Source organism: Myotis nattereri, assembly GCF_964212035.1.
Source record: "Myotis nattereri genome assembly, chromosome: 1".
Taxonomy (NCBI): Eukaryota; Metazoa; Chordata; class Mammalia; order Chiroptera; family Vespertilionidae; genus Myotis; species Myotis nattereri.
The window spans coordinates 2,202,533-2,217,785 of record NC_138075.1 but is presented as its reverse complement, the minus strand read 5'-3'; the positions used below and the strand labels follow the sequence as shown (position 1 = coordinate 2,217,785).

The 15,253-nt window shown below is 44.3% G+C and overlaps 1 protein-coding gene across 1 annotated transcript in view; it reads right to left on the bottom strand.

Annotated features, from left to right (window-relative positions):
* The window catches only part of PPP1R13B (protein phosphatase 1 regulatory subunit 13B), an 84,440-nt gene that overhangs the window by 34,089 nt on the left and 35,098 nt on the right, over window positions 1-15,253 (bottom strand). Inside the window, exons 2-3 of the mRNA XM_081096292.1 lie at window positions 10,473-10,620; window positions 3,636-3,755 (exon numbers count right to left, since the gene is read on the bottom strand). Of these exons, the coding sequence (XP_080952418.1) occupies window positions 3,636-3,755; window positions 10,473-10,620 (268 nt within the window). The remainder of the gene's footprint in view (window positions 1-3,635; window positions 3,756-10,472; window positions 10,621-15,253) is intronic.

Genomic DNA, 15,253 nt, shown 5'->3' with positions numbered 1-15,253 from the left:
TGGTGATGACTGCCTGTCCCTCAGCTCTGGGGGAAGCACAGAGGAAACATGAGTCTTGGCTGCTCAGAGCATAAGCTGGAGAAGTCCAGTGAACAGAACAAAACAGGGAGCAGATGCCTGTGAGCTCTTCTGCCACTTTTCTCGAGTTAACAGACACACAGCACAAGCATGAGCACAGGCAGGAACAGGCAGAGGGCAGAGCACCACAGCTGGGGGATGGTATTCTGAGCCAGGGCACGAGAGAGGATGACTATGAAGGGAGGATGTGGCCGAGGAGGCAGAGGGGACAATGATCACCTTGCACCTGTCGGAATGGCTATCATCAAAAACTCAACAGACCTGAGTGCTGGTGGGGATGTGGAGCAAAGGGAACCCTCGTGCACTGCTGGCGGGATGGCACTGGGGCAGCCACTATGGAAAATAGTATGGAGGTGCCTTAAAAAATTAAAAATAGAGCTACCTTTCAACCCAGCAATTCTACCTCTGGGTATTTATCCAAAGAACTCTAAAACACTAATTCAAAAGAATATGGGCACCTCTTGGTTCATTGCAGCTTTATTTACAATAGCCAAGCTATGGAAGCAACCCTTGGGTGAATAATGTGAATAAAGAAGATGTGGTACATATATACAGTGGAATATTACTCAGCCATAAAAAAGAATAAAATCTTATCATTTGCAACAACACGAATGGACCTTGAGGGTAATATTCTAAGTGAAATAAGTCAGACAGAGAAAAACAAATACCATATGATTTTTAAAAAATATATATATTTTATTGATTTCAGAGGAAGGGAGAGATAGAAACATAAATGATGAGAGAGAATCACTGATGGGCTGCCTCCTGCACGCCCCCAAATGGTGAGCGAGCCTGCAACCCGGGCATGAGCCCCTGACCGGAATTGAACCCGGACCCTTTCAGTCTGCAGGCCAACGCTCTAGCCCCTGAGCCAAACTGGCTAGGGCAATACCATATGATTTCACTGATATGTGAAATCTAAAGAACAAAACAAACCAACAAACAGAAACAGACTCTTAGACACTGAGCACAATCTGAGGGCTGCCAGATGGGAGGGGGGTTGGGGTCTGGGTGAAAAAGGTGAAGGGATTAAGAAGTACAAACTGCCAGTTATGAAACAGTCACAGCACAGGGAATACAGTCAGTAAGGTTGTAATAACTAGGTGTGCTACCAGGTGGGCACTAGAATTATTGAGGATCACTTTGTGAACTACATACTTTCCTTACGACTGCAGACAGCTCTCTTAAGTATCCCTAACACTTCTAAACGTCATAAAGTGAGAAATGAGACCTTCCCCCTCACCTCACCAGCATGGGACATGAAGGGTTATGCACACATATTGTAGTGATAAGAGTGAAAAGTAAAGCTGCTTGTGCAGAGCTAAGGGAGGGAGGGCATTTGTATGTGGAAGGCTCGGGTAGAGGGTATGCATGAATTCTTAGCCCGAGAGCACTGCTGTGGGACTGCACGGAGCTAGCAAATCCCTGCAAGAGGGGCTCTGGTCTGAGGCAGAAGGGGATGAACAGCTAGACTTGCAGCCTTGGTCTCCTGACCCCGGATGCCCAGCAGCCGGTGGAGTGAAACCCACAAGAGATGGTGCCCTGTAAACCTGCTGTGAAAGGGGCTCTTAGAGAGTCAGCACCTGAGGGCACAATGTCCTGTCATGTAAAACACAAATAAAGAGGAATAACTCGCATAAAGAAGTCTTTTTACAGAAGGATATCTTTTTGCTGTTGATTTTTTAAAACAGCAGAAGTAATCCACAATCACTGTCAAATAACAAGTTAAGGGTCTCTTCACTGTACAGTTTATATCAGCGGTTCTCAACCTGTGGGTCGCGACCCCTTTGGGGGTCGAACAACCCTTGCACAAGGGTCGCCTAAGACCAACGGAAAACACATATATAATTACATACTGTTTTGTGCTGAATTACTATGCTTTAATTATGTTCAATTTGTAACCATGAAAATACATCCTGCATATCAGATATTTACATTACGATTCATAATAGTAGCAAAATTACAGTTATGAAGTAGCAACGAAAATAATTTTATGGTCGGGGGTCACCACAGCCTGAGGAACTGAATTAAAGGGTTGCGGCATTAGGAAGGTTGAGAACCACTGGTTTATATGCTTTCAGAAAAAAACATTCCCTTTTTCTGGTTAAATTTTAATTCTAAAAGAGGTAGTATATTCCCAAAGTTCAAAATGCAAAAGGAACAAACAGGCAAACAATAAAACAATCCCCAGCTTTCTTTTTGTAATCCTCACCCAAGGGTATGTTTTCACTGAGAGCTAGAGAAACATCGATGTGAGAGAGAAACATTGATCGGCTGCCTCCCATACGCGCCCCGACGGGGGATCAAATCCACAACCTAAGTTTGCGCCCTGACCAGGAGGCAAACCCGCAAACTTTCGTGAGTAGGATGACACTCCGGCTAACTGAGCCGCCTGGCGGGCGCTGCCAGTTTCTCAGTGCCCTTCCAGACACTTCAGACACACCAGCCAGTGTGGAACAGGACGCTGTCTGTCAGACAGAGGTCCCGTGTGCATACTGCTTCCCATGGTGCTTAGCCTCGTGGTGTGTCCAGGACCTGGGTTGGGGCACATGGCTTGTAGTCACGGCTGTGAGCAGCCCACTGTTGGATGCAGCACGATTTTCTGCCCAAGGCCCCCGTGGGCATGTAGGCTGTTCCTATCGGCGGTGCCCCATGAGTGACCATGTATCCACCATCGTGTACGTGTGTAGCACAGCTTTAGGGCGAGTTCTCAAAAGTGAGATCGCTGGGTGAAAGGGTCTGTGCTTCTGTAAGCAGAACAGATATGCCCAAACTGCCCTCTGCAAAAGCTGCCGCCTGGCACTCCCACGGACACATGGAGCGCCTGTTCCCAGCGCCCTCCCAACACTGTTACTGAGTGTCCCCTCTCCGCCAGTGGGACAGTTCTCTGTCAGGACGAGGCTGGGCGTCTTGTCACATCCCAGGGCCACGATACTCTCTCTCCTGAGAACTGCATGTTTGTATTTTTTTAAACTGGGTTTTACTTTATTTCATTTTTTTTGTATCAATTTGTAGGAGCTCTTTATATGTAAAAGAAACCAGCCCTTTGCTAATGAGCTACATAAATGCTGTTCCCCAGTTTATAATTTGTCTTTTGAAATTGCTTAAGGTGGTTATTGCCAAACAGACAGTTTTTGCTTTTTTTGTTATTCAGTTTGTCTTTTCTTTTTTTGTTTATTGCTACACTTAGAAAGGTCCTGTCCACTTGAAAAATAAAACATATTTCTCAGCATTTTTCTAATCCTTTCATGGCTTTATTTACTCTTAAACCCTAGATATTTGATCCATCTGGTATCTATCAAAAGCAATTCCTTTGAACAGCATGTCTGAGCGCATTCCTGGGCGATGGTCCTGAGAGGGAGCCAGGGCGAGGCGCCTGGACTGTGAAATAACTCAACTGCAAGAACAGAGGTCAGAGGAGTGTGAGATAGCAACTCTACCTCTCACACTGTGAGTGAAGGGCAACACAGCATAGTAATTTATTTTAATACTTATTCCTATTTTTAAATTAAATTTTATGGCAAAATTTAACAAAGGGAGGGAAAGCATTCATTTACCTTGCTCACTGCTCTCGGTCGGGGAATCCTCATGTCGAAGAAAAAATTTCACTTCTTCCCTCCGCGGCCCCCACTTCTGAAGATGCTCGTACATCATGTGATCAAAGGGTATGGGGCGCTCTGGAAAAAACACATCTCATTTATCTCAGAAACAAACAGCGTAATTCCTACCCAAAGCAAAAATAAAGATAAATTTAAATAAATACACACATGAATTAGAATTCAAGACTATTACAAGCACTAAACTTTAACTTTAATGAAATAAAGCAGGAATATGAATGGACAATAATGTAGGTAACTAATAAGCACAAGAAGTAAACATAAAAGCAATTTTCCAACATTACATAGGCAACACTGGGGAAAAATGCCCTCCACAATATTTGTCATGAAGCAGTATGCCTCCCCCTCTTCAAAAGAACGTATCAAAAACTGGTGGGACCTGTTATTCATTAAAATGCTGCACGTGGTGATGGGACGTACCCTGCCTCGCAATGCAGTGAGCCCACACAGCACTGCACACAGCTGCTCATGCAGCATTATTCACAGGGGCCCGAAGCGGAACAACCCAAACGCCCGTGAACTGCTGGATGGGTGAATAAGATGTGGTCCACCAGACAACGTGACCGTCCAGCCCACACCAGGATAAGTACTAACACAGGCTTCCAACATGGGTGCGCCTGGAGAACATTATTCTAAGTGTAAGCAGCCACACAGAGGAGGCCACACACTGTATGATCCCACTTCTACGAGGGCCTGGAGTGTCAAGTCCACAGAGCAGGGGGTGACACCGTGGCTGCCTGGCTCTGGAAGAGGAAGGGGTGGGGAGCTGCAGAGTTTGGTGATGGTTGCACAACACTGTGAACGTCCTAAAAACCACTCAACCGTACACTTTAAAATGGTGATTTTATATTATGTGAATTTTATCTCAATTTAAAGGGAGGAAAAATGAAATCTTGAAATATTCCCACTATTACTTTGCTTGACAGTTTAGGGAAGGATACTAGCAAGTCCCAAGGCTTGTAGAAATGGTCTGGGGGGAGACAGAACAAAATGGAACAGTATTTTTCCTCCCTTCTGCTCAGTCTGAGGACTTGACTTTCAGGCAAGAGAAAGGACTTGGGGAGCGCACCCTATCAAACAAGCAAGGGGTGATGCAGGTGCCCTCAATAAGTTCTAGGTTCCCACAGGAAGGACACCTTGTCCCTCTGCTCCTGCTCAGCTGGAACAGGGGCGTCTGGCGGGACATACAGCGGTCTTCCCTTGTGTTTAGGAGGGCGTCCTGAGTATAGGGCTGGCTCTTAAAGGCACAAGAGGACAATTTTAAAAAAGAGAGAGAAGAAAATCCTGTCACTCCTAGAGACATGACCACACTGTGCTGTGGCCTTGCGCCTCCTGCGTGTGCAGGCAGCTTCGCCTCACTCGGCAGACTTGAGGGCAAGGACAGAAATGGTCGCATCTCTGTTGAAAATGAATTCTGTGAGCTTAGCTCAAGTGCAACTCAGAATGGGTATCACAGCAAAAAACAAGCACAAACTGAACAATAAAGTAAAAATTATTCCGTCATTTAGTTTTGTAAGTAACACTCACGTACATAGGCCTATAAAAATCTATTGTTTTCTCTTACGAATTAACAAAATTTATAGAAAAGATTAACTTCAAGAAAAGTCCACTAAGCGTCACTCCCTTTATTTCCATAAGAAGGCTCAGTGGTTGTTTCAAAGCGGAAACACTGCCCGACACCGTCCTGTGACACAGCGCACGCACCCCCTCAGGCGAGCCCCGGGCCTTGGATAAGGCAGAGGGAAACCAGGAGGCAATCCCACCAAAGGAAGCACGAAGGGTCTACCTTCCCTCCTGACTGCACGAGAGGGGACACTGTGGGGAAGGAGCCACAGAGCAGGGTAATGAACCGCAAGCTAACGACCGTCACGGGCTGAGCTGAGTTCTATGCTGACGTCCTAACCCCCGAGCCTCAGAACATGGCCTCATTGGGAGATAAGACCTTTGAAGAGGTAATAAGTTAGTGAAGCCATTAGGGTGGCCCTAATCCAATATGACTGGTGTCCTTATAAGAGGAGATCAGGACAGAGACACGGAGAAGGTGGCCATTGACAGGCCAAGGAGAGAGGCCTCAGGAGAAACCAAGCTGGCTGACACCGTGCCTTAGACCTCCGGCCTCCAGAATCGAGAAAGTAAGTTTCTGTTGGGTAAGCCACCAGGCTGTGGTACGTGTTATGGCAGCCCTGGCAAACGAATACTCAGGCCCACAGAGAACTATTTTCTTTCCAAAGGCACTGGCAGCCACACTGGATGACATCTGTGACATAGCGATCGCACTGGCATGCCAGGAGTCACAGATGCAGTGATTGTTACGCAGGGGCTCTCTGAAGCCCAAATATTACTTTAAAGGTTCCTCTAGGGCAGTGGTTCTCAACCTTCCTAACGCCGCGACCCTTTAACACAGGTCCTCATGTTGTGGTGACCCCCAACCATAAAATTATTTTCGTGGCTACTTCATAACTGTAATTTTGCTACTGTTATGAATCGTCATATAAATATCTGATACGCGGGATGTATTTTCATTGTTACAAACTGAACATAATTAAAGCATAGTAAATAATCACAAAACAATATGTAATTACGTATGTTTTCTGATGGTCTTAGGCGACCCCTGTGAAAGGGTCGTTTGACCCCCAAAGGGGTCGCGACCCACAGGTTGAGAACCGCTGCCCTAGGGGAAGAGAGTGAGACAGGCTGCTGGCTACAGAGCTCCCCCTTCCTTTGCCTCTCATCTACTCGGACGTGTCTCCTCAAGGCCCCCCGCGCTGCTCCGCGTCACTCAGTGGCCTCCGTGTGTTTGCTAAGGGCCTGTGATGAGCACCAGGCGGGCGCTGGGGATACCATGGTGAAGAGACCACTTCCCACCCCCTGGGATTTATTCTAATGAGCGCCATGAAGGCTACTTTGTCATGTTCTAATAAACCCTATGGCAGCACTGGAGCCCGGCGGAGGGACATTTAACACCCTCCAGGATTCAAGGAAGGGACGAGAGGCAAAAAGTAGAGCTTAGCCAAGCAAAGCAGGGCGAGTGCCAGGGATTCTTCTAGACAACGGGAAGAGCATGTGGAACAGCCATGGCTAATACAGCACGCCGGGACCCTCTGCGCTCCGAGGTGACCGTCCTCATCGTGATGAGATAAAGTCACAGGTTGATTTCAAATGGACTTGGGGACCAGGCCAATATCCCTGATGAACTCAGATGCAAAAATCCTCAACAAAAATATTAGCAATCCAAATTCAACAATACATTAAAAAGGTGACACATTATGATCAAGTGGGATTTATACCAGGGATGCAAGGCTGGTTCCCACAAAAACAAAATGAAGGCCAAAAATCATATGATCGCATCAATAAATGTGCCAAAAAAAAAGAAAAGCATTTGACAAAATTTAACATCCATTTATAATAAAAACTCTAAGCAAAATGGGAGTAAAGGGAACACACCCTAACATACTAAAGGGCATACATGACATACCAGAGGTAACATACCCAATGCTGACAATCTGAAAGCGTTTTCTCTAAGATCAGGAACAAGACAAGGATGCCCAATCTCACCACTTCTATCCAGTATAGCATCACTGTGCGTCCTGGCCACGGCAACCAGGTAAGAAATAACAGGCATCCAAAGCAGAAAGGAAGAAGTAAAACTATCATTACTTGCAGATGACATGATACAATATATATATAGAATACCCTACAGATTCCACCAAAAAACTATTAGAAATAATAAGTGAATATAGTAAAGTTGTAGGATACAAAATTAATATTCAGAAATTGGTTGCATTTTTTATACAATAATGAACAATTGGAAAGAATTTTTTTTAAAAATCCCATTTACAATTGCACCAAAACAATAAAATACCTAGGAATAAATCTAACCAGGGAGGTAAAGTAGCTATACTCTGGAAACTACAGTATATTAATGAAAGAAACCGAAGAAGACACAAATAAATGCAAGGATATATCATGCTCATGACTGGAAAAAATATTATTAAAATGTCCATATGAGCCAAGGCAATCTACAGAGTCAATGCAATCCCTGCCAAAATACCAATGGCATTTTTCACATAGCTAGAACAAACAATCCTAACTTTTATATGGAACCACAAAAGACCCCAAATAGCCAAAGAATACTGAGAAAGAACAAAGCTGGAGGTATCAAGCTACCTGTTATCATACCACATTACAAGGTTATAATAATCAAAACAGCATGATACTGGCACAAAAACAGACAAACAGATCAACGGAACAGAACAGGAGCTCAGAAACAGACCCATGCTTATATGGTCAATTAATCTACACTAAAGGACGCACTGGAGTAAAGTAAAGACAGTCTCATCATTAAATGGTGCTGGGAAAATTAGACAGATAAATACAAAAAAAATAAATGAAACTACACTGCTCTCTTACACCATATACAAACAAACTCAAAACGGATTAAAGACTCAAATGTAAGAGCTGAAATCATAAAACTCCTAGAAGCCATAGGCAGTAAACTCTTTGGCATCACTCTCAGCAATATCTTTTTGGATACGTCTCCTAGGGCAAAGACAACAAAAACAAAAATACACAAAGAGGACTACAGCAAACTAAAAAAGCTTTTGCCCCATGAAGAAAACCATCAACAAAACAAAAAGGCAAACTACTAAACGGGAGCAGATGTTTACAAAGGACGCATCTGATAAGGGGCTAATATCCAAGAGATAAAGAAGTCAGACAACTCAGAAGAGCAAAGAGTATGATTAAAAATGGGCACAAGACCTGGATAGACATGTCTCCAAACGGGACATGGCCAGACACATTAAGAGATGCTCAATGTCACTCATTAATCATCAGGGAAATGCAAATCAAAACTATGATGAGCTATTACCTCACCCGTCAGAATGGCTACCATCACAAAGACAACAAACAACAGGGCGATGAGAATGTGGAGAAAAGGGAACCCTCGTGCACTGTTGGTAGGAATACAAACTGTTACAGTCACTATGGAAAACAGTATGGAGGTTCCTCAAAAAACTAAAAATAGAACTACCATATGCCCAGCAATTCCACTTCTGGGTATTTACCTGAAGAAATCGAAAACACTGCTTTGAAAGAATACATGAGCCCTTATGTTCACTGCAGCATATTTACAACAGCCAAGATATGAAAGCAACCTAGGCGTGCATCGGTAGACAAGTGGATAAAGATGACGTGGTATGTGCATACAAAAGAAAGATATCCAACCATTTGCGACAATATGGATGGACCTAGAGAATACTATGCTGAGTGAAATCAGTCAGACAGAGAAAGACAAATACCACATGATTTCACTTATATGTAGAACCTAAAAAAACAAAATAAATGAAAAAACAAAACAGAAACACGCTCATAGATACAGAAGATAAACTGATGGTTGCCAGATTGGGGGTGGGGGGCTGTAGGTGATAAAGGTGAAGGGGGTTAAGAAGAACAAGTTGCCAGTTGTAGAATTAGTCACAGGGGTGCAACGTACAGCACAGGGACTATGGTCCACAACACTGTAATAACTATGTGTGGTGCCAGGTGGGTACTAGACTTAATGCTGATCACTTTATACAGTGCCTTATCACTGTGTTATCCACTTAAAACTAATATAATATTGTATGTCAACTATAACAAAAATAAAAAGTGCTAACTTCAGCAGCACGTATACTAAAAGTGGAACAATACAGAGATTAGCATAGTCCTTGTGCAAAGATAACAGGCTGATTCATGAAGGGTTCCATATTTTTTATTGCATATTTGAAAGTTGCTAAGAGAGTAGATCTTAAAAGTTCTCATCTCCCCCAAAATATTCCATAACTGTGTATGGTGATGGATGTTAAGTAGACGTATGGTGGTGACCATTTCTGCAATATATGCAAATATTGTATCATGTTGTACATCTGAAACTAATAATGTTGTCAATTATACCTGAATTTTAAAAATGTGGGGCAAAAAAATAAAGGACAATTTCACTGATTATCTCTAGGTGCCCTTTTAACACTTCCATTTGGATGCTCATCTCATTATCATCCTGAACTCAAAATGTCCCAGCTGATCACTCTCCTACTTTCCAACACAGACCGCCCAGCGGCCACCTCCTGCCGCAGATGAAGGGAGGCTGCCCTCTGTCCAGGCTGCGTGAGCTGGTCTAGTCTCCACCCTGCTGCCCACCGTCTCTCAACAGTCTCAGGCGCACACACATTTTCTCTCCCCCATCCTTCGCACTGCGCCCCGCTTAGAATATCCCAGTCTATCCAAATCCAACCCTTCCTTTAAGAGTCCAAATTGTTTGGCAGAGTTTCCTGTATTCAGCAATCATATTACCTACACTGCCCAACTAGCGGACAAGGTCCTTCAACGTGGTACCAGTATTTACTCGTCTCACTTTAATAAACACATATTTATGGAGGACCTACTATTATACACAGGAAACACAGTAATGTTCTGCCTTCACGAGGTTATATTCGGTAAAAGTAGATGAAACACTTGACAGGTAACACACCAAACACTGTAGGGCAGCAGTGGTATCAGGAAAGACTTCACGGAGCTGGACCACGGCCCTGCTTGCTTCGGGTGTCTGCAGCAAGGGTGAAGTCACAGAACACCTTTGTATGAACAGCTGGTAAGACCCATCCCCATGTAATGCCACACTGCCTTTGTTCTAATCACCCAGTTCCCGATTTCCACAGGAAGCGGGAAACCAGAAGCAATGCTGTGCGCTTGGTGACCACTGAGCCTGAGGTGCTCAGCCTCTGAGAGCCGCACACATACCATTTCCCCTCCACACTTCAGCCAAGTGGCAACTGCCTTCCCCAGGCTCCTTGCAAAACTCCACGACATCTCGACACGTCGTTTCTGGTGTCACAGGAACTTCGGTCAAAATCTGTTCATTGTTGCTCAAGAACACGGTTAGTATCATCTGTAAGAGAAAAGATGAGGTCAAAGCCACAACTTAGAGTCATTATCGTAAAGAGATTAATCTGTAAATGGAAAGCAACTCCCCACCTCCCCACAGCCACTCCACTCACCTCACCGCCACCCCCACCCCCACTCCCACCCCCGCTGAAATGCCTATAGGATCAATTTTGGGAAATGCATCAACTGATTCTAAAGTTCATGTAGAAAAGTTAAAATGTAAAAACAGCCAGAAAAGTCCCAAAAGAGAAGAGTATTAGAAGAGAACTAGCACTACCAGACATCATAAAGTGTCAAAACAACACGGCACTAGCACACAGATAGACGGCGGCCCAGACACAGGGATGGTAGATGATGAAGGCTGCGTCTCAGTCAAGGAGGGAAAAGACTACACAACGAATGGTGTGCGAGCTACTAAACACCTGTCTGGAACAAATGGACTCACCTTGCACATCACAAACCAGCAACAGTTCCTAACTAATCAAACATTTAAATGTAAATCGTAAAGATGTGAAAGTTCTAGAATAAATGGGGCAAATTCCTTTTTATAGCCTTGGAGTACAGAAGCCCTTTCCAATCATGACTCAAAAAACAGACACCATTTCGAAAATGATATATTCAAGTAATTAAATATAAGAATCTTTCACAAAGCAAAAAAGACAAACTGGGAAAAAATATTTGCAACTCATATTACAAACAGAAGGCTAATCTCTTCAATATATAAAGGGCTCCTAAATTATAACAAAAAGACCAAAAATCCAATTTATTTTTAAAAATTGGTTATTAATGCATCACAGTAAAAGAAATCCAAGTGCCCTTAAATATAAAAATACATTACAATGTATTTGAAAAAATTAAAATTTTCTAGCATTTTTTATCTTTAAAAAATCCTACCACTTTGCCCTAGCCGGTTTGGCTCAGTGGATAGTGTCAGCCTGCGGACTGAAGGGTTCCCCGGGTTCGATTCTGGTCAAGGGCATGACCTTGGTTGCTGGCTCCTCCCCAGCCCGGGCCACGTGCAGGAGGCAGCCAATCAATGTGTTTCTCTCACATGGATGTTTCTCTGTCTTTCCCTCTCTCTTCCACTCTCTCTACAAATCAATGGGAAAATATCCTCGGCTGAGGATTAAAAACAAATCTTACCACTTTGATCTAAGACCTGAAGAGGTCATGTCGGAAGAGAATTTTTTTTAAAAAAAGAACATTACTCTCTTTTTTTAAAAAAATACATTTTATTGATTTTTTACAGAGAGGAAGGGAGAGAGACAGAGAGCCAGAAACATCGATGAGAGAGAAACATCGATCAGCCGCCTCCTGCACAACCCCCACTGGAGATGTGCCCGCAACCCAGGCACATGCCCCTGACCGGAATCGAACCCGGGACCCCTCAGTCCACAGGCCGACGCTCCATCCACCGAGCCAAACCGGTTTCGGCAGAACATTACTCTTTTTTTTTTTTTTTAAATATATTTTATTGATTTTTTTACAGAGAGGAAGGGAGAGAGATAGAAAGTCAGAAACATCAATGAGAGAGAAACATCGATCAGCCGCCTCCTGCACATTCCCCACTGGGGATGTGCCCGCAACCCAGGTACATGCCCTTGACCGGAATCGAACCTGGGACCTTTCAGTCCGCAGGCCGACGCTCTATCCACTGAGCCAAACCGGTTTCGGCCAGAACATTACTCTTAAAGTATAATTTAAACCAAAGATTTTATTTTATCGGACAGCATTATAAACACGTGTTTAAACTTTGTTCAAAATCAACAATAAAACCTGCATTTGTCCCCAAATTCTCATCTTAAAAATCTTTTTTCTTAGAAGAACCCTAAATTTCTAAGTCTTGCGATTAAACATCTCTATATCAATGGTCAAATTTTATGTAACCAAAATTGATATAGTTGTGAACTGGTCTCCTCACCACCAATCTGCCCACTCCCACCTGCCCCTCCAGCCCCTGCCCTCGCCCAGGAAAGCTGCTCCCTTGCAGAGCACTCAGGAGCCGCACTGCCTAACAGCACCCCTGCCAAGGCTGGTTTCTGGAACATCAGCATGAACCAGGTGTCTCCTCCGGGGACTTAGACTCTAAGGCTGTTCTGTTGAAAGGCTCTTCCCTCCGAGACTCTAGGGGGCTTGGATTTCACGGGGACCGTCTGGGAAGGCCTAGCCTACAGGATTATCTGCAGAGTCCCTTCCTCTCCATCCCAGTGCCTTGCCACAGCGAACCTTGACCTTGCTCCCTCAACTTCTCTCAGGCTGCTGGCCCTCTGCCCACGCACTCATCCTATCTGCTTGTAAACTCCTAGTCAACCTTCAAAATTCAGCTCATACGCTACCATCTTTGCAAAACCTCCTTTCGCCACCTACTCTCACCAGGGAGGACTCACGGTCCCTCCTTGGTGATCCCGGAACTCTCCACAGGTATCTTTGTTACATCACAGCATTAACACCCCTCCGCCCAATCCACCCGGGAATCTTTCATTTACCACAGCCTCATCAGCATACGCGTAGGGGGCACATTAACGTCTCATTAACGTCTGGTCGGCTCCACGAAAGACCCACAAATGTAACACCTCCACCATGCCATGGGACTGAGGAAATACTGCAGGAATCTAAGGTACATCCAATCTGTGCAATAAACAAGCACATTTCTATCTTATAAGAACTTTAAGTTATTTCTGCTCATTAACCCATAAAACACACACACACACACACACACACACATTTAAAAACACAAAATATGGGAGCCCTGGCCAGTATGTCCAGTGGTTAGAGCAGCCGTGGGCCGGATCCGGCCCGTTTGAAATGAATAAAACTAAAAAAAAAAAAAGACCGTACCCTTTTATGTAATGATGTTTACTTTGAATTTATATTAGTTCACACAAACACTCCATCCATGCTTTTGTTCCAGCCCTCCTGTCCAGTTTAAGAACCCATTGTGGCCCTCGAGTCAAAAAGTTTGCCCACCCCTGGGTTAGAGCATCAGCCCATGCACCAAAGAATCACAGGTTTGATTCCCGGTCAAGGGCATGTGTCTGGGTTGCAGGTTCAACTCTGGCCCTGGCCAGTGCATGTGATGGGGCAACCACTTGATGTCTCTGTCTCACATCAATGTTTCTCTCCCCCTCCCCCGTCTCTCTCCCCCCTCTCTCCCTTCCATTCCCTCTAGAAATCAATGGAAGAAACATCCTCAGGTGAGGGTTAACAACAACAAAAAACAACTGAGGGCTCTTGAATATTGAAATAAATGAGCTGGAATCTATAGAATTGGGGATAAAATAGGTAATTCCTGGATCCAGTGCAAACAAGTCCAGACTGAAAGGGCCTAATGCTCTAAGTTTCACCAGAACAGCTGAGCTGGAGCATGTGTTTATCCTCTTCACACACATTTACTTTTCTAATGGCGAAGATTTTCCTATGTAAATTCATAGCCCAGCTCTCCAAGACCTAATAGTCTTTTGCCAAACCATGCTTTATATATCAAAATTTCAAGTTAGGCCCTAGCCCAGGGGTGGGCAAACTTTTTGACTCGAGGGCCACAATGGGTTCTTAAACTGGACCGGAGGGCCAGAACAAAAGCATGGATGGAGTGTTTGTGTGAACTAATATAAATTCAAAGTAAACATCATTACATAAAAGGGTACGGTCTTTTTTTTCAATAGTTTTATTCATTTCAAACGGGCCGGATCCGGCCCGCGGGCCGTAGTTTGCCCACGGCTGCCCTAGCCGGTTTTGCTCAGTGGATAGAGCATCAGCCTGTGGACTAGAGGGTCTGGGGTTCAATTCCTATCAAGGGCACATGCCCAGGTTGTGGGCTCGATCCCCAGAAGGTGGCATGCAGGAGGCAGCCAATCAATGATTCTCTCTCATCATTGATGTTTCTATCTCTCTCCCTCTCCCTTCCTCTCTGAAATCAATAAAATTATATTTTAAAAATATTTCAAGTTAGTAAGATATTCCCAACACTTCGCCTGAGTGCTATTCCTACTGCTCCCTACTAACCAGCAGAGCGCCGCTCTCCTCAACCTGCCCATGGGCCTGCCACAGTACCCCGTGGGCTGTTCTCCACAGATAAGCCATTGAGCGTTACACAATCATTTGCTTCTGGAAGATGGGGCTCTGGCCAGATCCAGGCCTCACATGCTCACTCCCCACCAGCGCACACAGCAGCCCCTTTAACACTCAGAAAGGCAGAGTTCTTTATGAACTTGCTGTCAGAATGAATGACGGCAGGACACTATTCTGGGGCACTTTTCATCTCATGAATAAGTTCAACATGGCGGGGGAGGGAAGAAGAGGTGGAATGGGGGAGTTGGGAGGCTGAACACGGATTTTTAAAAGTTAAGAACACCCAGGAAACTTATGCAAAGATCACTAAAACATTACTTTTTAATTCTACTTTACAGTCTTTAGAAAACCCTGTATTTCCTAATCTTGGCAAAATTCATTTCCCCCATCTTTATTATTCAACCAAAGCTATTTTCATTATAATCATAACAGATTAAAAAGCTTTCAAGATAATTAAGTCGGCATTGACCTGGACAGCACATATTTCCCTAAAGCAGCATCTAAAATTAAAGCTGAAAAGGCATGTGACTGCTACTGTTATTCTAGCAAGATCGCCTTAGCTAAAAATA